The 22,504-nt window shown below is 39.8% G+C and overlaps 2 protein-coding genes across 4 annotated transcripts in view; both read left to right on the top strand.

Moving 5' to 3' along the window:
• ftcd (formimidoyltransferase cyclodeaminase) overlaps nt 1-8,487 on the top strand; it is a 17,652-nt gene extending 9,165 nt beyond the window's left edge. For both annotated transcript variants that reach the window (XM_079807548.1, XM_079807549.1), the window contains 4 exons: nt 945-988; nt 1,383-1,521; nt 4,963-5,058; nt 5,255-8,487. In XM_079807548.1, coding sequence (XP_079663674.1) covers nt 945-988; nt 1,383-1,521; nt 4,963-5,058; nt 5,255-5,338 — 363 coding nt within the window. In that variant the 3' untranslated portion in view covers nt 5,339-8,487. The remainder of the gene's footprint in view (nt 1-944; nt 989-1,382; nt 1,522-4,962; nt 5,059-5,254) is intronic.
• On the top strand, nt 5,255-22,504 carry mstna (myostatin a; the record flags this gene model as incomplete). Of its 2 annotated transcripts, XM_079807551.1 has the most annotated exons (4): nt 5,255-5,451; nt 12,486-12,814; nt 17,908-18,278; nt 18,944-22,504. In XM_079807551.1, 4 exons carry the CDS (start codon nt 5,399-5,401, stop codon nt 19,310-19,312), a joined length of 1,122 nt encoding a protein of 373 aa, XP_079663677.1. In that variant the 3' UTR covers nt 19,313-22,504. The 2 variants fall into 2 exon arrangements, with proteins under 2 accessions (XP_079663677.1, XP_079663676.1); XM_079807550.1 differs by lacking the exon at nt 5,255-5,451 and having other exon boundaries at nt 12,463-12,814.

Genomic DNA, 22,504 nt, shown 5'->3' with positions numbered 1-22,504 from the left:
ACTAATAAAATGACATTAGATATGTTTTCTTGTTTTCTGGGGGGAAAAAACACTCAAATGAACTGTTTTTCCTTAAAACAAGCAAAATTATCTGCCAAATGGGGCGAGAAAAATTATCTTATTTCTGTTTGGGACGGAAACAAGAAACAAGATTTCAATCAGAAACTAGATTATTTTTCTCACCCCATTGGAAGATAACTTAGCTTGTTTTAAGCATAAACTCACTTAATTTTGATTTTATTTTATATATCAAAATATATCTTATGTCATTTTACTTATCTAGTAAATGCATCTTAATTTAAGAAGTTTTAGATATTTAGACTAGAAACAAGACAAAAATACTAAGTAAGAAGAGCATTTTTGCAGTGTATGCCATATCTTCCCTGCATCAGAGGGCTTCTGTCTTTTTTGACACTACAATTCGGCCATCCATCATAAATTATCAGGCAACTTTCACCGTGTCTACACCTGGCGCGAGCGGCTGAGCTAAAAAATGAAAGCAATCCTGTCTTCATTAGATGCGGCGAGAGGCGACGCGACACAAACAAATTCCCAACGTTAAACTGATCGCGCGTTATATTTCTGACGCACTTCAAGTAGCTCGGCGGGGGAGATTGATGAGGCGGACCGGGAAGAGGCGGGGGACTTAGTTAAGTTAATATTTCGAATTAATAAAATAGTATCAGTAATCAATTTTGCCGCCCCTATGGATGAGTGGCGCCCCTAGCATTTGCCTATTCCGCCTATGCCACGGGCCGGCCCTGGATCTACTCGGTAACCATGTGTTAATTACCCCTAGGTTCATTTTTCACCGGAGTTGTCCTTTAAAAATGAATGAATTTGCCATTATAAATACAGCACTTGTGTAACATCAGACCATGGAAACTGCTGTAAAGTATGTCTAGAATCTAGATGATTATTTCCCTGCATGTTTCTTGTTACAGGCTGCCCTGAAATTACCCAAAGGCACGGCAGATGAAATCAAAAGGTAAGGTTAATCGCCTCTGTGATGGTTAAACAAGCAAAGCGGAACTTCTCATCCATCAACCCAGAGACAAAACATGTCATTGGACAATTAAAAGAACATTCTGTATCACGTTAAACCAGTTTAAGGGTTTGGTTGATGCAAAAACATGCCGTGCATCAGAAAAACAAACAGGAAAGACTAGCATAGGCTTGACATTTATATTTGCAGAGGAGAGCCTGACTTAATATTACAACCATTTATCTGCCAAAGTAAACCTCTTCCTTCGAGGAAATGTAATTGCAGAGTTTAAATAGCATTGGCAACACATATAAACATAAGCACAGTAGCTACAGCAACCTTTCAAATGTGGCTACAGTTATTTTAATTGAGTAAAGAGTATTGAATCTTCACACAGGAGGGAGGAAGCCATGCAGGAGGGTCTGAAGGCGGCGATCGGCGTCCCTCTGTCCCTGGCAGAGAGAATAAACTCACTGTGGCCTGTTCTCAAAGAGATGGTGAAGTACGGAAACGTGGCTTGTAAATCAGACACTCAGGTGAATGACTAAATGCATGTGAAGACACAGAATAAAATTAAAAACGTCCTTCCGAACAAGGCACTTTGCACTAGCAGTAAAAACCTTTTGGCATGACTTTTAAAGGAACGCTCTTTTTTAACCCCTTGACTGTCACCCTCTTTTTAAGAATACACTATCCAAACTTAAAGGGCTGTAATTCAAGAATGCTTTGGAATATAGACCGAAGTGAAAGCAATTCAAAATATGAAAGTATGAAAAAGTTATGGGAGTTCAAATCTACTGTAAATGAAAAATATTTCATATTTCATAATTTTTACTCTAAAATGACTATAAAATCAAAGCCATACGTCTAACCAAGTTGTGTTCCAAATTTGAAGTTGATATCACAAAAATTAAAGTCCCCATGAGATTTTGTTTAGGCGCTGTACCAAAAATAGCCACCGGGTGTCATCTACATTCCATTGATTGTTTTTTTGATGCATTTTCCTGTAAATATCTGTCCAAATATCACTTCCATCACAAAACAGTCACCAAATATGGACCCTTGAGACTATGTGTTTCCTCAAGATTGGAAAAGATTTTAATTATAAAGTAGTTAAAATAAATGTTGTAATATGAAACATGACACCGCCCACTAGGGGAGGAGCCCGCTAGAATAATTCAGAGTACCGTTTCCATGGTAACACAATGTCCAAATTCAAAACGGTTTCCACAGGATGAATTGTGAGTTTGTAAGCTTTCAAATGATACCTAATTTATGATAATTACTTAAATATATGATACGAAAAAAGGGCGACCAAAAAAAGCTGTGGGGCGGTGACAGTTAAGGGGTTAAATAGGCTCATTTTCCAACTTCCCTAGAGTTATGTGGCGTTCACACCGGACGCGAATGACACAAATAATTTGCGCTATTCGCGCGAAGCTGGACGCTTGAACATTTTGAGTTTACTCGCTTCATTCGCGCGTGACATTCACTTCACAACAGACGTGAATTCGTCTAATATTTGTACGCTGGCAAATCGTTTAGGCTGAGGGCAAAGTGAAGTTTCATTACTTTTTTATTTTTAGGCTATAATTTTACATTACAGTTGTAGCCGACTAGCACTGACTTTGAATGTTTGACTGAATTGTTTGCTTTATTTCATGTGTAGCTTATTATACCTTTTACTTATACTTTTGTATTATTGATCACACATAAACTTGCATTTAACAAAAAGAGACTGGGTTGTGTTTCATGTCATTTAATGTTATCACAGTGATAATCATATCGTCTGAACCAGATATTAATATACAGATTTTCTCCTCATTGTGATCACGCGTTCAAAACGCTCAATTCGCGCCGCCTCATTCGCGCGAATCGCGCTGCAGAATGCATATTCGCGTCTCTGCATTGACTTAACATGTAAATCACTCGCACGAATCAATTCATTCGCGTCCGGTGTGAACGACCATTAGGGTGCTTTCACACTTGGCTCGATTGTCTGGACCGAACCCGAGTTCGATTGCTCCCCCGGCCCACGCTGGACTGTGTTCATATTATATTATTTGGGTCTGAACTGGGGTGCGTTTGCGTCAAAGCAGCAGATGTTTACTCGGTTGCTTAGTAACGACAGCGAGCATGAAGGCGGCAAAATGCATAGCGTACACTTTTATATTTTTGTTTCTTAACTGTTGGTTTTGTTTCCAAATCTTCGGTACATAATGGTACTTGCGTCAATCTTCCGCGAATGTAAGATAAGATCTACAGCTCTCTGCTTGCAGTACATCAGTCTCGCTCGCCAGGAAAATGAGTGAAACACACACAAAACACACATTTTTATCAAATCACGCGTCATTAATAGCAGTTCACTTAAACCGTACACCCTTTTTTTAAGCGGACTCTGGTATGGTTCACGGGTGCGCACCCGAGTTCGGAAGACCGCATTCACATCATCCAAACGTACCGAACTCTGACGTCAATCGAACCCGGGTGCACACCAAAACTGCTTACCGTTTTCGAATCCATCCAGCCGATCTCCGGGTCTGCACTTTTAGCATAGCTTAGCATAGATCATTGAATCGGATTAGACCGTTAGCATCTCGCTCAAAAAAATGACCAAAGAGTTTTGATATTTTTCCTATTTAAAACTTGACTCTCCTGTAGTTACATCGTGTACTAAAAAATAGGCTAACTTCCGTCAACATAACCAACGTGACAACCTGCTTACACAGCAGTGTTAATTTTGACAGCAAATTTTGATTTAGTTTTAGTCATAGTCTTTTGACTAAAATGCCATTTAGTTTTAGTCATATTTTAGTCAGTTGTTTTAAGTTTTAGTCGACTAAATCTACTGTTGATTTAGTCTCCTAAAATCTAATGAGTTTAGTTCAATTGTAATGCATTAAGCATTTGAGCTCCATTTAATTTTGACAATTTGTTTTTGACATTAAAAATACACGAAAGAGAGTTCAATTCACTTTGTTTGTTTTTTAAAAACATCTATAGAGTTTTTATAACTTTGTATTTCTGTTGTAGTTAGTAGGCCATATCAGGTAAAGCTAAAGCTTCAAATAATTTTTTTATTTTTTTTTTTATTTCAGTTAACATTTATTTAATTTCAAGTAATTATATTTTTTAATGGTTTTAGTTAACCATTATAACCCTGATACTTTATTGAATATGTGTCAAATACTGGTCTTTTCTCCTGACTATGAATTAAATGGGAATGAAATTAAATACAGTTTATTGTGTAACCAAATACGAATATATAATTTGTGACTTTTAAATTATAAACAAGCACGAAATACACATTGACTCTTATTTTGAAATGTCTGCGCCTCTGTTGCAGTTGCAGGAGCTCATTCAAGTTCAGGAGATAAAATATGCATTGTTACAACCGTCTAAAACATATTACTATATAAACATCGTAAGGTAAACATTGTCATTATTCATCAGCATTAGTTCATAACAATTGCCTGGCATAAATGTGTGTTATTCATTGATTGAGCCGCTATATGGAGCGCTGGATTGGGGATGAGCCTGTAGAAGCGCAAGAGCGCCATGTTTTCCAGCCGTTAGATCAGTTCAGATCAAATGCTCTTGATTATTACGCAGGAATGAGAGTATAATTCCTAGCATCGGCCTAGAAAATCACAACTTTTCATTTTCGGTCGGTCTTAGTACATGATAAGAGTACACAATGCATAGTACACAAGAGTCAAGTTTTAAATAGGAAAAATATCGAAACTCTTTGGTCATTTTTTAGCGGGATGCTAACGGTCTAATCCGATTCAATGATCTATGCTAAGCTATGCTAAAAGTGCAGACCCGGAGATCGGCTGAATGGATTCGAAAACGGTCAAACTCAACTGTTTAACTCTAGGGGAGTCGGAAAATGAGCCTATTTTCAAAAAAAGTGGCATGTTCCTTTAAGGTAAAAAAAAGATTTTATTTCAATGCATGATTCCTGTCATGTGCAGGTAGCGGCTAAAGCTCTGGAAATGGCAGTATATGGAGCATATTACAACGTCATTATAAACCTGAAGGACATCACGGATGCTTCATTCAGGGCTGCTGTGAGTATCTGGAAACATTCGTAAACAATCTAGGTCATGATGCATTTGACAAGCCACACGTTTTTTTCTCTCTCTTATTCAATAACCCACACACTGCGTGATACGAAACTTGCTTTGAGGAAGTCATAAATGTCAAAAAACCAATTGGCATTGTTCCCGGTAATCATGGATATTTTTGTGGTTTCTTAATTTGTAGACTGAAGCGAAAGTGTCTGCGCTGTTAAAGAACGCCAGAGAAAATGCCAATGTTGCACTGCAGATGGCTGACCAGAGGAAATGATGGCACAGTCTGTAACTCACAAGAGATCAAATAAAGACAATGAATTGAAGACACACTGACATGCAATTTGTGTTTTTTTCTGCTCTGGTGCACATGACCCATAGACTTACATTGTAAGTATGTTACTCTAAATGCATTGTTTATACACACTATACAAACACAAATGATAAATTGTGCAGCTTGGAGATATTTAGTATTATTTTCAAAGCGACTAGATTTATGATTTTACCATGGTGGACCTGGATCAACATTCCAATCAAGTTGAAGTTGAAGGACAAATGTACAGTTTATGTCAAGTTTAGGCTTACAACCAGGGTTAGGTGCTTCCACATCAGTGTTATGCACCAACCATTTCCCTCTGATTTTTAGGTTTAAGTAGGGATATGGTTAGGACAAAAAAAATGCTGATCCAGGAACGTCTTACTTTGCAAATTCATTGTGCCCATAAATGGGCTAGAATAACAGAGATTGAGGATGGCATCTTTTGAACTCAAGCACATAGCCAGAACATCATAGCAACCAAATGGCTTCCTCCCTGGCTACCTTTTAGAACAACCTAGCAACCCCCTAGTAACGATCCATAACAGCAAAGCAACAACATTACAATGTCCTAAAAATAACACTCTTAATTGTATAGCAAGCGACAAGACAAAAAAGGCAGAAACCCCTGGAAGCCACCTAAAAAAGTCAACCATATAACCAAAGTTGTCAACCATATACACTTTTAAAACCTGTCAGAACAACCTAGCAACCCCCTAGTAACGATCCACAATGGCAAAACAACATGACAATGTCTTAAAAACTAACACTCTCAATTGTATTGGAACAAGACAAAAATCACTCAGAAACCCCTGGAAGCCACCTAAAAAAGTCAACCATATACACTTTTAAAACCTGTCAGAACAACCTAGCAACAACCTAGCAACCCCCTAGTAATGATCCACAATGGCAAAACAACATGACAATGTCTTAAAAATAACACTCTCAATTGTATAGGAACAAGACAAAAATCACGCAGAAACCCCTGGAAGCCACCTAAAAAAGTCAACCATATGACCAAAGTTGTCAACCATATACACTTTTAAAACCTTTTAGAACAACCTAGCAACCCCCTAGTAACGATCTATAACAGCAAAACAACATCATGACAATGTTATTTTTTTAAGACACTCTCAATTGTATAGCAACAAGACAAAAATCACTCAGAAACCCCTGGAAGCCACCTAAAAAAGTCAACCATATAACCAAAGTTGTCAACCATATAGGCCTACACGTTTAAAACCTGTCAGAACAACCTAGCAACGCCCTAGTAACGATCTATAACAGCAAAACAACAACATGACAATGTCTTAAAAACTAACAGTCTCGATTGTATAGGAACAAGACAAAGATCACTCAGAAACCACTGGAAGCCACCTAAAAAAGTCAACCATATAACCAAAGTTTTCAACCATATACACTTTTAAAACAACCTAACAACCCCCTAGTAACGATCCACAATGGAAAAAAAACAACAACATGACGACGTCCTAAAAATAACACACTCGATTGTATAGGAACAAGACAAAAATCATGCAGAAACCCCTGGAAGCCACCTAAAAAAGTCAACCATATAACCAAAGTTGTCAACCATATACACGTTTAAAACCTGTCAGAACAACCTAGCAACGCCCTAGTAACGATCCATAACAGCAAAGCAACAACGTGACAATGTCCTAAAAAAATAACACTCTCAATTGTATAGCAACAAGACAAATATCACTCAGAAACCCCTGGAAGCCACCTAAAAAAAGTCAACCATATACACTTTTAAAACCTGTCAGAACAACCTAGCAATCCCCTAGTAACGATCCACAATGGCAAAACAACATCATGAAAATGTCTTAAAAATAACACTCTCAATTGTATAGCAACAAGACAAAAATCACTCAGAAACCCCAGGAAGCCACCTAAAAAAGTCAACCATATAACCAAAGTTGTCAACCATATAAACCTTTTAGAACAACCTAGCAACCCCCTAGTAACGATCCATAACAGCAAAGCAATAACATGACAATGTCTTAAAAAGAAAACTCTCAATTTTCTCTCAGTCAAATTTGAGGGCCAAGTTTACAGTTTATGTCAAGTTTAAGCTTACAACCGTGGTTAGGTGCTTCTACACAAGTGTTATTCCCCTATCATTTCCCTCTGATTTTAGGGATAAGTTATGGGTAGGGTTAGGTTTATGTGTAGGGATAGGACTAAATTTTCGGATAGGATTATAAATTGGGCCAGAATATCAGAGATTGAGGATGGGATCTTTTACTCAAGCAAACAGCCAGAACATCATAGGCAACCTGGCAACCTCAGCATAATGGCAGCGAGTTTTGCCACTCATATTTTCATTAGACAACGTAAAACCTTTGTTGACATTTTCAAGTAATTAATTTTAAGTTAATGACAATGTAAGCAATGTGATGATTGCAATGTAAAAGCTTTTTAGGTATGCAAAAGAGCCTGTTTTAATGACATTTTTCATTAATGAGGAGTTGTGGTTTGCGCTGTCATATTTTGAATAAGCAGACACACCCGGCATCTGAACCCTAAAGTAGAATCATTCTTGAAATCACCATAGACTGTAAAAAAAAAAGGAAATACCTTGATAATCCACCAGCAGGTGGTGCTGTGACTGACCCACCAAAGGTCACCCTTAGTATCCCACTCTCTCTGCTATCAGCCCAGCTATCATCTGTCGTTATTTATGCATTTATTAAAGCTGCACTGCTGGAAAAAGAGAGATAGGGAGAGCAGAGACATCTGTATCTGCAATTGGTCCAGAACAGCTGTAGCAATAATTTCCTCAGTCCACTTCCCTGCAAATTCAAGAAGCACCACATCACCAAAACACAATGTTAAAAGTTACAGCTGTGGTCTAACAGTGAAAAAGCCTGACATGACAAAATGACAACATCTTAAAAATAATTCTCTCAATTGTGTAGCAACAAGACAAAAATCGCTCAGAAACTCCTAGCAGTCACCTAGAACCTTATAGCAACACTTTAAAAAGCTGTCAGAGCAACCTAGCAACCCCCTAGAAACGATCCATAACGCCAAAGCAACAAGATGACAATGTCTTAAAAAGAACACTCTCAATTGTATAGCAACAAGACAAAAAAAACAAAAAAAAAATTCACCCGAGCAACTTCATAGTAACCACCTACAAATACAATCAAACCCCATCTAACACTGTAAAAAGCTTTCAGAACAACCTAGAAACCCCCTAGAAACAACCCATAACGTAAAAGCAACAACATGACAATATCTTTAAAAAACACTCTCCATTGTATAGCAACAAGATTTAAAAAAAAATCCCCCTAGCAACCTCATAGCACCTACAAATACAATCAAACCACATCTAACGCTGTTAAAAGCTTTCAGAACAACCTAGCAACCCCCTAGTAATGATAAAATATAAATGGCAAAGCAGCAACATGACGACGTCTTAAAAAGAACACTCAACTGTATAGCAACAAGATACAAAATCACTCTAGCAACTTCATAGCAACCACCTACAAATACAATCAAAACACATCTAACACTGTAAAACCTTTCAGAACAACCTAGCAACCCCCTAGCAACGATCCATAACGTCAAAGCAACAACACGACAATGTCTTAAAAAGAATACACTCAATTGTATTGCAACAAGACAAAATCACCCTAGCAACCACCTACAAATACAAATCAAACCACATCTGTAAAAAACTCAGAACAACCTAGCAACCCCCTAGCAACGATCCATAGCGCCAAAGCAACAACGTCTTTAAAAGAACACTCTTAATTGTATACCAACAAGCTAAAAATCACTCTAGTAACCTCATAGCAACCACCTACAAATACAATCAAACCACATCTGTTAAAACCTTTCAGAACAACATAGCAACACCCTAGTAACGATACATAAAGGCAAAGCAACAACATAACTTCTTAAAAAGAACACACTTGATTGTATAGCAACAAGACAAAATCCCTCAGAAACCCCTAGCAGTCACCTAGAAACATTGTCAACCTTATAGCAACACTTTAAAAAGCTGTCAGAACAACCTAGCAACCCCCTAGAAACGATCAATAGTGCCAAAGCAACAACATGACAACATCTTTAAAAAAACACTCTTAATTGTATACCAACAAGCTAAAAATCACTCTAGTAACCTCATAGCAACCACCTACAAATACAATCATACCACATCTGTATAAACCTTTCAGAACAACCTAGCAACACCCTAGTAACGATCCATAAAGGCAAAGCAACAACATAACTTCTTAAAAAGAACACACTTGATTGTATAGCAACAAGACAAAATCCCTCAGAAACCCCTAGCAGTCACCTAGAAACATTGTCAACCTTATAGCAACACTTTAAAAAGCTGTCAGAAGAACCTAACAACCCCCTAGAAACGATCCATAATGCCAAAGCAACAAGATGACAACGTCTTAAAAAGAATACACACTCAATTGTACAGCAACAAGACAAAATCACCCTAGCAACCACCTACAAATACAAATCAAACCACATCTGTAAAAAAGTCAGAACAACCTAGCAACCCCCTAGAAACAATCAATAGCGCCAAAGCAACAACATGACAACATCTTTTAAAAAACCCTTTCAATTGTATACCAACAAGCTAAAAATCACTCTAGTAACCTCATAGCAACCACCTACAAATACAATCAAACCACATCTGTTAAAACCTTTCAGAACAACATAGCAACACCCTAGTAACGATACATAAAGGCAAAGCAACAACATAACTTCTTAAAAAGAACACACTTGATTGTATAGCAACAAGACAAAATCCCTCAGAAACCCCTAGCAGTCATCTAGAAACATTGTCAACCTTATAGCAACACTTTAAAAAGCTGTCAGAACAACCTAGCAACCCCCTAGAAACGATCAATAGTGCCAAAGCAACAACATGACAACATCTTTAAAAAAACACTCTTAATTGTATACCAACAAGCTAAAAATCACTCTAGTAACCTCATAGCAACCACCTACAAATACAATCAGTCTTAAAAAGAATACACACTCAATTGTACAGCACCTACAAATACAATCAGTCTTAAAAAAGAATACACACTCAATTGTACAGCAACAAGACAAAATCACCCTAGCAACCACCTACAAATACAAATCAAACCACATCTGTAAAAAAGTCAGAACAACCTAGCAACCCCCTAGAAACAATCAATAGCGCCAAAGCAACAACATGACAACATCTTTTAAAAAACCCTTTCAATTGTATACCAACAAGCTAAAAATCACTCTAGTAACCTCATAGCAACCACCTACAAATACAATCAAACCACATCTGTAAAAACCTTTCAGAACAACCTAGCAACACCCTAGTAACGATCCATAAAGGCAAAGCAACAACACAACGTCTTAAAAAGAACACACTTGATTGTATATCAGCAAGACAAAATCCCTCAGAATCCCCTAGCAGTCACCAAGAAACATTGTCAACCTTATAGCAACACTTTAAAAAGCTGTCAGAACAACCTAGCAACCCCCTAGAAACGACCAATAGCGCCACAGCAACAACATGACAACGTCTTTAAAAGAACACTCTCAATTGTATACCAGCAAGCTAAAAATCACTCTAGTAACCTCATAGCAACCACCTACAAACACAATTAAACCACATCTGTAAAAACCTTTCAGAACAACATAGCAACACCCTAGTAACAATCCATAAAGGCAAAGCAACAACATCTTAAAAAGAACACACTCGAGTGCATAGCAACAAGACAAAATCACTCAGAAACCCCTAGCAGTCACCTAGAAACATTATATCAACCATATAACATCACTCTAGCAACCTCATAGCAACCACCTACAAATACAATCAAACCACATCTGTAAAAACCTGCCAGAACAACCTAGCAACACCCTAGTAACAATCCATAAAAAACACAACAAAACACAACTAAAACTACTCATAACAACCTTACAAATGTATAACAGTATGCAAAAACCTGCCAAGCAACCATCCTACCAACTACCTAGAAACGTCCTAGCGATCCATATCCTCCAGCAGCATGACAAACATTCATTTCCAGAGGTCTTAGAAGTATTTAAAGGTCCTGTTCTTCGTGATCCCATTTTTCAAACTTTAGTTAGTGTGTAATGTTGCTGTTAGAGCATAAATAATACCTGTAAAATTATAAAGCTCAAAGTTCAATGCCAAGCGAGATATTTTATTTAACAGAAGTTTGCTTTCAAAGCCTACAGCGAACGGCCGGTTTGGACTACATCCTGGTACTTCCTGCTTTAATGATGTCAGTAGAACAGTTTGTCGACTAACCTCCGCCCACAAGAATACGCGAAAAAGGGGCGTGGTTTTGTTGCTCCCTCGTGGAGAAGAGGAAGTGTTGCGTTTGTTGTGAGTTTGTCGCCATGTCGTCGAGACGCTGTTATTTTCATCCCGGAGTCAAATCACCTTTGTTTGGCCTTCAGGGACACCGTAGTTTGAGCGCGTTCATCTCCCCGTTATGGTAAGAGGCGCGACCTTTCCGGGCAACGTGCGCTAAGCTGCTGTCCAATCACAACACGGGAACCGCTGGCCCAATCAGAACTCATTACGTATTTCTGAAGGAGGGACTAAATAGAATAAGGAAATCTTCTAGCCTTTTTTAGGACAGTGAAAACAGCGGTATACAGATAAGTAAATTGTGTGAAAAATACTGTTTTTTCACACGCGAAACATGAACACGTTATATTGCACACTGTAAACACAATCAAAGCTTCAAAAAAATCAGGAAAAACGGGACCTTTAAAAACATCTGACGGGTTCATCCCATTTGAATCATACTGAAAATCATATAAAATTATGGTATGAGCAACAACATAGACAGCCCCTGAAAATCCTCAAATCAAAACTCGCTTTTAGAAATTTACCCAAAGTGCAAAACATCTCTGTGCTGCTGCTGTCTCATCTGGACTCGTTCGTATTAATCCGACCAATCACATGATATCTAACAGCAGGGCATCCTAAGTATAAAACTGCCTGGGAGGCTGCGCATCTGTCCAGTGCTGTTTGGAGAGAGTGGGTAAAGGTGCCGTCCATTCCCAAATGTGTAAACATGTTTCTCCTTCTTTATCTGAGCTTTTGGAGTGTGCTGGGGTCACACAGTCAGAGTGCAACTGCAACAACATCGCAAGCATTTGTGACACCTGGAGACGACAACGGCCAATGCACGACCTGTCAGTTTAGACAGCAGAGTAAACTCATGCGGCTGCACTCCATCAAGTCTCAGATTTTGAGCATCCTGCGTCTTGAACAAGCTCCGAACATCAGTAGAGACACGGTCAAGCTACTCTTACCCAAAGCTCCTCCACTGCAGGAGCTCCTGGAACAATATGACCAAAATGGAGGCATTAGTGAGGATGAGGAACAAGGCAGCAGTGAGACCATCATTACCATGGCCACAGAACGTAAGTACCACAGTGTACAAAATGGATGTCGTTCAAATGCTAGTTTACAGATGCCACTTGGTTTGTTATTTTGTTGTAATGCGATTGAAACTTTTTAAAGTGTGGCTCATAGACTGTAAAGAAATATGGGCGTAGTTTCCGTGACGTCACTCATAGGATCTGAAGAGCAGTTTTGAAGCGTAAAGTCGGGTCGGGCTGGCCGTCGCCATCTTGTCAGCGAGTCACTTCCGGATAACAGAAAATGGGCAAAGAGGCGGGACGTGGGCGGAGCTGAGGTGACGAATAACAGACAGCAGACAAACGGCAATCCACCTGTCACTCAAAGTGGCCACGCCCTTAATTATGCAGAGCTTTAAAGTCGGCGTGAAACGGAAATTGAGATCGTCTTTTTCTCCTTATTGTGACGTATATCTGAGTGAAACGGCTTCTGAAATTAGAAAAAAATGTAGGGAGAGGCTTGATTTTGTCCTTCGGGAATTGATTGGATCGTTGGGCGTTGATAACAAAATGGAGGCAGATTTGAATGCCAGTTTGCACTCAGTTGTGGAGAAAAACTTGATCGATCTCTTAAATAAATGTAGTTTCTCTCTAAATCTTTTCTACATATGTTACTGAGCATATTTCCTCACTTTTCGCTGGTTTATGCTACAGATTTCACTTATTTTAAGCCTTTTATGGCTTTATTTCTGTAAAACTTTTTTCTCAGCTCTCCCTTATAAGGGGGTTCACACATGCTGCATTCCTCAGTGCGAGCCGTCACGACAAGCTGATCGTCCGACTATATTGAGTAATCTTTACATAAAAAAAGCTTTAATTTCTCATATATTTCTCTTTTTGCCTCAAGTCCTTCCTGAAGAAGGTATTGTGTACACCGAAAAAAATGCACCTAACCACCATATTGCTACAATCAGTGACAGGTTTCTAAGAGGCGGTGCAGAAACGAGACAGGGGGCGATAACCCCGCCCTCGCGCCATAACCCCGCCCTCGTGCCATAACCCCGCCCTCGCGCCATAACCCCGCCCTCGTGCCATAACCCCGCCCTCGCGCCATAACCCCGCCCTCGCGACATAACCCCGCCCTCGCGACATAACCCCGCCCTCACGACATAACTACGCCCTCGCGCCATAACCACGCCCTCGCGTCATAACCCCGCCCTCGCGCCATATCACATGACCAGAAGAGAAGAGAAGTCATTTCAATGGGGGAGAGAAAGTTAACGTATTTGATTAAAGATTATAAGGGTAAATTAACTTTTTTTTAATTAATGAAGTGCACAGATAAATCAGTTATAGTAAACACTACAATATTAAATATAAAAATATGAATTGTAAAATTTTATTTCATGCCGACTTTAAAGGGTTAGTTCACCCAAAAATGAAAATTCTGTCATTAATGACTTCCCCTCATGTCGTTCGACACCCGTAAGACCTCCGTTCATCTTCAGAACAGAAATGAAGATATTTTAGTGTAAATCTGATGCTCTGAAAGGCCTCCATTGGCTCAATAACCGGTTCACTCTCAAGACCCTTAAAAGGCACTAAAGACGTCGTTACAAAGTCCATCTCACTACAGTGGTTCTAAAATAGGTCTTACAGGTGTCGAACGACATGAGAGTAATTAATGACAGAATTTTCATTTTTGGGTGAACTAACCCTTTAAGGCTTTATATAATGTAAACGAATGAGTTATAAAATAAATTCCCCCCCTCACAGTCGTCATGAAGGGCAGAATTAGCCGTATAGACCAAAAGCACAGTTTGTCCCAGACTGTAAACATGTGTTCTTCTGCTGTAAAGTTGGGAATTTTAACATGAGCTCAATTAGATTCTGCTCCTTCTGGAGTCTGAACCCTTGACAAGAGGCGTGATCAACGAGCATGATTCAAATGACTACGCAATTGACCTATCGGTAAGCCCCGCCCCCCTTAGTTACTGTTGCTAACTCGGACAAACAAACGGAGTTGCTGTATCTTACAATGACAGCTGTCAGTGTGAAAACCTTATCCCAAGATGTTTTTGGATACAGAATGTAGCGTATATCCCGTCCGAATGATGGCCAAACTTTACTGATGGTTTATCAAGTTTATTATGTCCTTTTTCACTCCAAAAAAATCATCGTAAGAGCTGAACAAACAATGCATAAGAAGTGCGCATAAACGTCTCATTCACAAACTCCCTCTCTCCGTTGCTTTAGCATTAACATACACAGCAAATTACACAAAAACACTCATACAACTAACAGTAAACAAACATATACACAGACCTTATAACTTTTCGAGGGTGCAGTTAATGACTGGTAAACTTTGTATCTGCAAAACAACTCCGATAAACTGCGTGCGAGCTCTTCCTTTCACTATAATACCCATCAAAACAGGAGTAGGACAGATAATGTAGACCTGAAACATATCTAAAATTAAATTAATTTACGTATAACCAGTTTAATATGGAGAGGCACTGAAATGTAGACCTTCGTGTTTCTGACCTACAGTGTTACAGTTAGTTATTTCGGTTTGTATGTTAGCAGGGACTTTAATCGTCACTTAACGAGAGTTTGACAAACAGAAAATCCTCTCAGGATCCCTGGAGTCAGTGTTGCAGTACCTCAGGCACGACATTTGAGCATTTTTGTAGCATAAACACCATCAAACCGATGAGAGCTTCGGATTTTCCAATGTTTCTCTATGGCGCTAAAACCTAAAGATGTCCGAGTTCCGGTCCCAGCGCAACTGATACTCAACTGCTATTGGCTCATCTGTGTTCGAGGGGAGGGGCTTACCGATAGGTCAATTGGATAGCCCTTCAACCAATCAGACCACAAGAGGCGTGATCAACGGGCATCGATCCATCGCTGTCGTTGTGTTAAACCCGCCAATAGCGCGTCAGGTGGATAAGCCAGTCTGTGATTGGTACATAAATTAATGTACAGGTTTCCAGACCGAGTTGCAGGGCGCAATCAAATCAAATTGCCGGAAAATCAGCAGGGTTTACCCAATCTATGTATTCCCCAGAGTTAGATAAGTCCATACACACCATTCTCATCTCCGTGCCATAACTCTGTCTGACGCACCACCGCTAGCCTAGCTTAGCACAAAGACTGGAGGTAAATGGCTCCAGCTAGCCTACTGCTCAATAAGTGACAAAATAACAGCATTTTTCCTATTTACATGTGTAGTTACATCGTGTACTAAGACGAAAAGTTGCGATTTTCTAGACCGATCCTGCGTAATAATCAAGGAACTTTGTGCCGTCCCATGAGTGCAGCGGCGCAACGATATTACGCAGCGCCTGAAAATAGTCCCCAGCGCTCCCTGTGTAAGCAGGTTGTCCCGTTGGTTATGTTGACGGAAGTTCAAAGTTCCTTGATTATTACGGTCTTAGTACACAATGTAACTACACATCATAACATGTAAATAGGAAAAATGCCGTTATTAAGTCACTTATTGAGCAGTAGGCTAGCTGGAGCCATTTACCTCCAGTCTTTGTGCTAAGCTAGGCTAGCGGTGGGTGTGTCAGACAGAGTTATGGCACTGAGATGAGAATGGTGTGTGTGGACTTATCTAACTCTGGGGGATACGGTGAATAAGATAAAGTCCCAAAAAGTCGGCGTGTTCCTTTAAGTGTCCAAATACGTTGGGGGGCATTGTACTATCTGAAAGAGCTGACTATGAACTGACTACAGTTCATTCATTCAGCTGTTGTTGGAAGATGGCCAAAGGCAACAGACCTTGCTATACGCAGAGCTGTGCAGTAAAAAACAACATGCGAAACACATTTGGCCTGTGAAAATAAGGGCTCTTAACATCCATTGATGTTATGTCAATAAAACTGGCAACTGGTATTTTCCAAAGAACGATTCATAAAGGTTATATTGTTTGAAGACTTTTAGGGCAACTGTGCCCCTGGATGACAACTGTCCCACAGATTTGAGTTCCAACCTTAATAAAAACACACCTGTCTGGAGATTTCAAGTAATCCTGAAGACTTCAAGTAGATTGGACAAGTGTGTTTTATTAAGGTTGAAACTAAAACCCCACAGGAGTGGTGCCAGGAGCCCATCCCTTGAACTATAGTTTACCATGGTAAATGTTTTTACTCTTTAAAGGAACAATTTTTACCCATTTTGACAGACAATTTTGTACTTTATCTACCCCTGAAAGGAGCATATGAGAACCTAAGAGTAGTAATATCCTTTAAAGTACTAATACTCTATGAACATTTAGTTGTACAAAAGTTGTCCCTTTAAAGGTATTGCCTGGGTAACAAGCTGTCTGTCATTGCCTTTTTTTCATCTCATATATTTTAGTAATCATCATAAATTAGGTATCATTCGAAAGCTTACGAACTCAAAATTCATCCCGTGAAACCCGTTTTGAAATCGGACGTTGCGTTACCATGGAAACGGTACTCTAAATTCTTCTAGCGGGCTCCTCCCCCTAGTGGGCGGTGTCGTGTTTCATATTACAGAATTGATTTTAACTACTTTATAATAAAATCCTTTTCTTATCTTGACAAAACACATATCATCGGAAAGATCTGAGTCTCAGGGTTCCATATTTGGTGATATTTGGACATAAATGTAGTAATTTGTTACAGGAGAATGCATAAAAAAAAAAAAATCAATGGAATGTAGATGACACTCGGTGGCTATTTTTGGTACAGCGCCTAAACAAAATCTCATGGGAACTTTAATTTTTGTGATATCAACTTCAAATTTGGAACACAACTTGGTTAGACGTATGGCTTTGATTTGATAGTAATTTCAGAGTAAAATGTTTTTTGTAAAATATGTATTTTATATGTTTAATTTACACTAAATTTAAACTTCCATAACTTTTTCATACTTTCATTTTTTGAAGAGCTTTTCACATATTCTGCAATCTGTAATCACAGTAATCTGCCGAGTGTCGTCTTTAAAATGAGACCAACTTTAGGTCTTTATTCCAAAGCATTCTTGAATTACAGCCATTTAAGTTTGGATACTGCATTCTCCAAAAGGGGGTGACAGTTAAGGGGTTCAAGTTTTTCTCTTTTTTTCTTTCTGAGAGTATAAGGTGAAAAAGTGTACATGGTCTTAGTAAACTCAATACCTTGCAGCGCAAGCCATCGCCCATCTTGAGGGAATGCCGAAGTGTTGCATGTTCTCACTGAGCCCAAAGATTATGCCCGACAGCATCCTAAAGGCCCTGCTCTGGATCTATCTCCGCCCAGCTGAGGAGGCAACCACAGTCTTCATCCAGATATCTCACCTGAAGTCTTCTCCTGAAGGGAACAGCCACTCAAGAATACGCGCACAAAAAATTGACGTGAATGCCCGGACAAACTCCTGGCAGCACATCGACATGAAGCAGCTGTTGCAGTTGTGGCTCAAACAGCCCCAAAGTAACTTTGGGATCGAAATCAAGGCCTTTGACACGAATGGAAATGATCTGGCAGTGACCTCTCCAGAATCTGGAGAGGAAGGACTGGTAAGTTGGTGCATGCATTAGTACTTGATGCTTCTTTAGGATACGACAAACTACAATTGTCAAATTCTGGATGAACTTTGATTAAGCAAAAGGTTTAAGAAAGTGTACATAGTCTTACCTTACAGAGTAGTCTAGTGGATACTTGACCAAAAGTATCTGGTCGTTATTAAAGGGTTAGTTCACCCAAAAATGAAAATTCTGTCATTAATGACTTACCCTCATGTCGTTCGACACCCGTAAGACTTCTATCTTCAGAACACAAATGAAGATATTTTAGTGTAAATCTGATGGCTCTGAAAGGCCTCCATTGGCGCAATGCACGGTTCACTCTAAAGACCCGTAAAAGACACTAAAGACGTTGTTACAAAGTCCATCTCACTACAGTGGTTCTACAATAACTTTATGGAGTGACGAGAATAGTTTTTGTGCGCAAAAAAAACCCTAAATAACGACTTATATAGTGATGACGATTTCAAAACACGGCATCATGAAGCTTCGAAGTGTTATGAATCAGTGAGTCGAATCATGATTCGGATCGCGTGTCAAACCGCCAAATTTGGCGATCCAAACTGCTGAATCGACTCACTGATTCTGAGGGTTAATCGCACCTTTGCATGCCTAGTATGCATGACCATGACTTATCTTTCTTATGTCCGCCCTTCCAGCAACCCTTCCTGGAGGTGAAAATATCAGACGCTGGCAAGCGGTCCAAACGGGACACCGGCCTTGATTGCGACGAGCATTCGACAGAGTCTCGCTGCTGCCGGTATCCACTCACCGTCGACTTCGAGGACTTTGGATGGGACTGGATCATTGCCCCAAAGCGCTACAAGGCCAACTATTGCTCCGGCGAATGTGTGCAGAAATACCCCCACAGTCACATCGTCAACAAGGCCAACCCTCGGGGCAGCGCAGGGCCCTGCTGCACACCCACCAAGATGTCACCCATAAACATGCTGTATTTCAATGACCGCGAGCAGATAATCTACGGAAAAATCCCTTCGATGGTCGTAGACCTTTGCGGCTGCTCTTGAGCCCAAGGGCTTTTCTAGTCACTATGACGGCAAGCCCGAAATGCTCTGGACCAGAGGGAAGTGAAAACAACCTTTACCTTGTCCCTTACAAAATAGTTCCTGCTAAAACAATTGACCAGGTTCCCAACTTAGCCAAATCTTTTAGTAACTGTTGCGCACAAAGACAATGGTACCAAGGTGACAAGGCTTTCTTTGCTTATGAAGGTATAAGGCTTCCTCTGTGAAAGCATAGAGATGACCTGATGGGCTTTACCAGTGTGATATCAGAATGTACAAATTGCAAAAAGTGCTTTTAAATTAATGTCAAAGGGGGTTGTATAGTTGATTATTTATATAAAGTGGCTTATCCCCCAGTGACCCAAAAACAGGAACACTGATCCAGAAACTCACTCAACATGACGTCCAAACAACAGACTTTAGGAATTCTGCAGTTGGTTCATAACATATGGGTAGTTTTTAGTCACAGCTTCAATGCAATAGTTTTAAACATTGCTGTAACACACGTCAACTACCCGAACGCATGCTTCTTATGTCCAAAAATGTCTCTGATTAAGCTGCCAGTTCAATAGTTATCCTACATAATGTCTCACGACTAGTGATTTTTTTAAAACATGGAATTAATGAATAAATCATGTTATAGTTTTGAACTGTTGTACCGAGTAAAAATGCCTGATGTTTCTGAGTTGTTTTCGCGTGTCCTTAAGGGACCTTTTCAATGTTGTCCCCCGCTAACCCTTAACAGAGTGACACCACTGACATCGATCCAAGCATGTGGAGCACATTATGGCGCTCAAAAGCAACAACCTCATATTCCAAGGAAGCTAGAGCCTCTCCTGTGTTATTTTGTTCTCTGGAGGGCTCCCCAGTGTGATGGAGGCCCCGTGAGGAAACAATACTCGAAGTCTGTCCCCGGGACAATGAGTGCACTGTCCTAATTTACGTTGAAAAGAAGATTTTACACACTTTTCTGCATGCTTTAATAGTTGCAGTTGAGTCAGCGATAAAGTAGGCTGAAGTTATCTAGGATTAAAGTCCCCATGAAATCAAAGTTTTTTGGGTTTTAGTATAAATAGTGAGTGATCTGAACACAAATACTCTTATCTCGCTGAAATCACGACGGATTTACAAATGGTTTGGTTTCTTACAAACGTTATTATTGTGGCTATAATTATAGATGCTTGAAAAAATTATGAATCATTTTTCATAAGTGTGCAGTGCATGGGCGGACAAGACCCACCCACTTTTTACAATCAATGATATTGGACCCACTCACTTTTATCGTCTCTAACGTTCAGCACGTCTGTTTACCTACCCCTAATCGATAAACACTTATTATTAAAAACATGTTAGATGCTTTATTTCCACTTTTCTAATATTTTCTTCATTTTTATTGAAAATAAATGCATTTCCGATCTGATATGTGATGGGAAAAGGGAAAAGATTGAGTTCGGCGAAAGGTGGACTCGAACCGCGGGTCGATTTACTAGATGACTACGTCTTACCCCTACACTACTGCCGCTTTAAATGATATAGTGATTTCCGTAATTTTGTCTTTCTGAACTAGACGTTTAGCTAGCAAAGCGGTATATTTGTACTTAATGTAATTGGCATCTACTCCAGTAAAAAAATTCTGAGGACCCACCCACATTTTTTTTGCTTCCGACGCCCATGGTGCAGTGTCATAACTACATCTCTGACGTTTATAACAAACCAAAGAGTTTGAAAATCGGTAGAAAATTGAGCAAGTTATGGTTATTTAAAAAGTGCAAGCACCATTAAAACACAATGTTAGGAGTGAACGAGCTGACTGTGACAAGATGGCCGCCAGGTGCGGACGTCGACCTCCATTGGCCAGCAGCGCGGACGAGACATCTAGCCTTTATTATGGATATCTATGGTTCACACTGCCGCCGCAGAGAGCGTCAAAGTGGCCGGAAGTCAATCATTTTCAATGGGAGCCGGCGGAAAGCTCCGGCGAGAGGAGAGTTGAAATCAGGTCAACTTTATGGTAATGAGCTATGACGGCGGCAACCGGGCGGCAACCAATGGGAATGTAGAAGTGCTCCGCTTGAGATGATTCCAGAGATCGCTGTCCTGGAAACTTTGGTTCCGACCACATTAGTTCCCAAGCAAAGAATGGAGGAGAGGTTGATCATTGCTGTGGCGGGTTTGATAAGAAGGCGTGCAACATTATTTATAGGCAACATTTTCACTCTAGAACGCTTGTTTTTCAGCGGGAACGCAATTCATTTGCTCAAAACAACACCGATTTGACCAATGCAATTCAACCAGGACAGTTCTTGTAATGTAGGCTGCACACAAATTAATGTTAAAGGGGTGGTTGCATGCGATTTCACTTTTTTAACTTTAGTTAGTGTGTAATGTTGCTGCTTGAGCATAAACAGTATCTGCAAAGTTACAGCGCTGAAAGTTCAATGCAAACGGAGATATTGTCTTTTAAAGCTACACTGTGTAACTTTTTTTGTTTATTCTTAGCTAAAAACACTTAGTTCTTTCAAAAATATGTGCTCATTAATGTATATTTACTTCTTTCAAGTAATGAAGTATTCTCGTAAGTTTATTCGAAGTTTACTCGTAAGGGTTCGAATGCCGGTCGCCATGTTGCCCCTCCATCTTGAAAGTACATTAGCCAAAGAGGGACATACCCGTAAATTCAAGCTTCGCCTTTCGCGTTTTAACACTCGATGGCACCGTGTCGAATGTGGACGAGGTCGAACTGGAAGCCATGTTAATCTTGGACTAAATTGGCCACTGTAGGAGTTAAAACGAAATCGGAATTGAGAGGAAGAGAAACTAATATTCACTGGATGGTCATATACCTTTTCACCACTAGATGGGGGAAAATATCACAGTGTAGCTTTAAAGTTATGGCAGTTTATTGCCTACAAAAACGGCCGGTTTGGACTACAACAAGCATCTTCCTGGGTTGGTGACATCATAAACACCTGCTATTAACATAAACACTGCCCCCGCAAACACGCAACAAAGTGTGCGAGGCCACGTCGCAGTCATTACAAAAGAGAGAGAGCTGTTGCAGAACTACAAACTACATTTGGCCATCTAACCAATCTAAGACCATTGCGTTTTTCGGAGGGATGGGCTTCACAGAAGCAGGAAGCAAACGAGCTGTTCAAAGGACAGTGGAGACAGCGGTGTGGAATAAAGGTAAAA

This window comes from Gobio gobio (assembly GCF_949357685.1).
Source record: "Gobio gobio genome assembly, chromosome: 24".
Taxonomy (NCBI): Eukaryota; Metazoa; Chordata; class Actinopteri; order Cypriniformes; family Gobionidae; genus Gobio; species Gobio gobio.
Note: the sequence above shows the minus strand (reverse complement) of the source record. Positions and strands in the feature narration are given on the sequence as shown.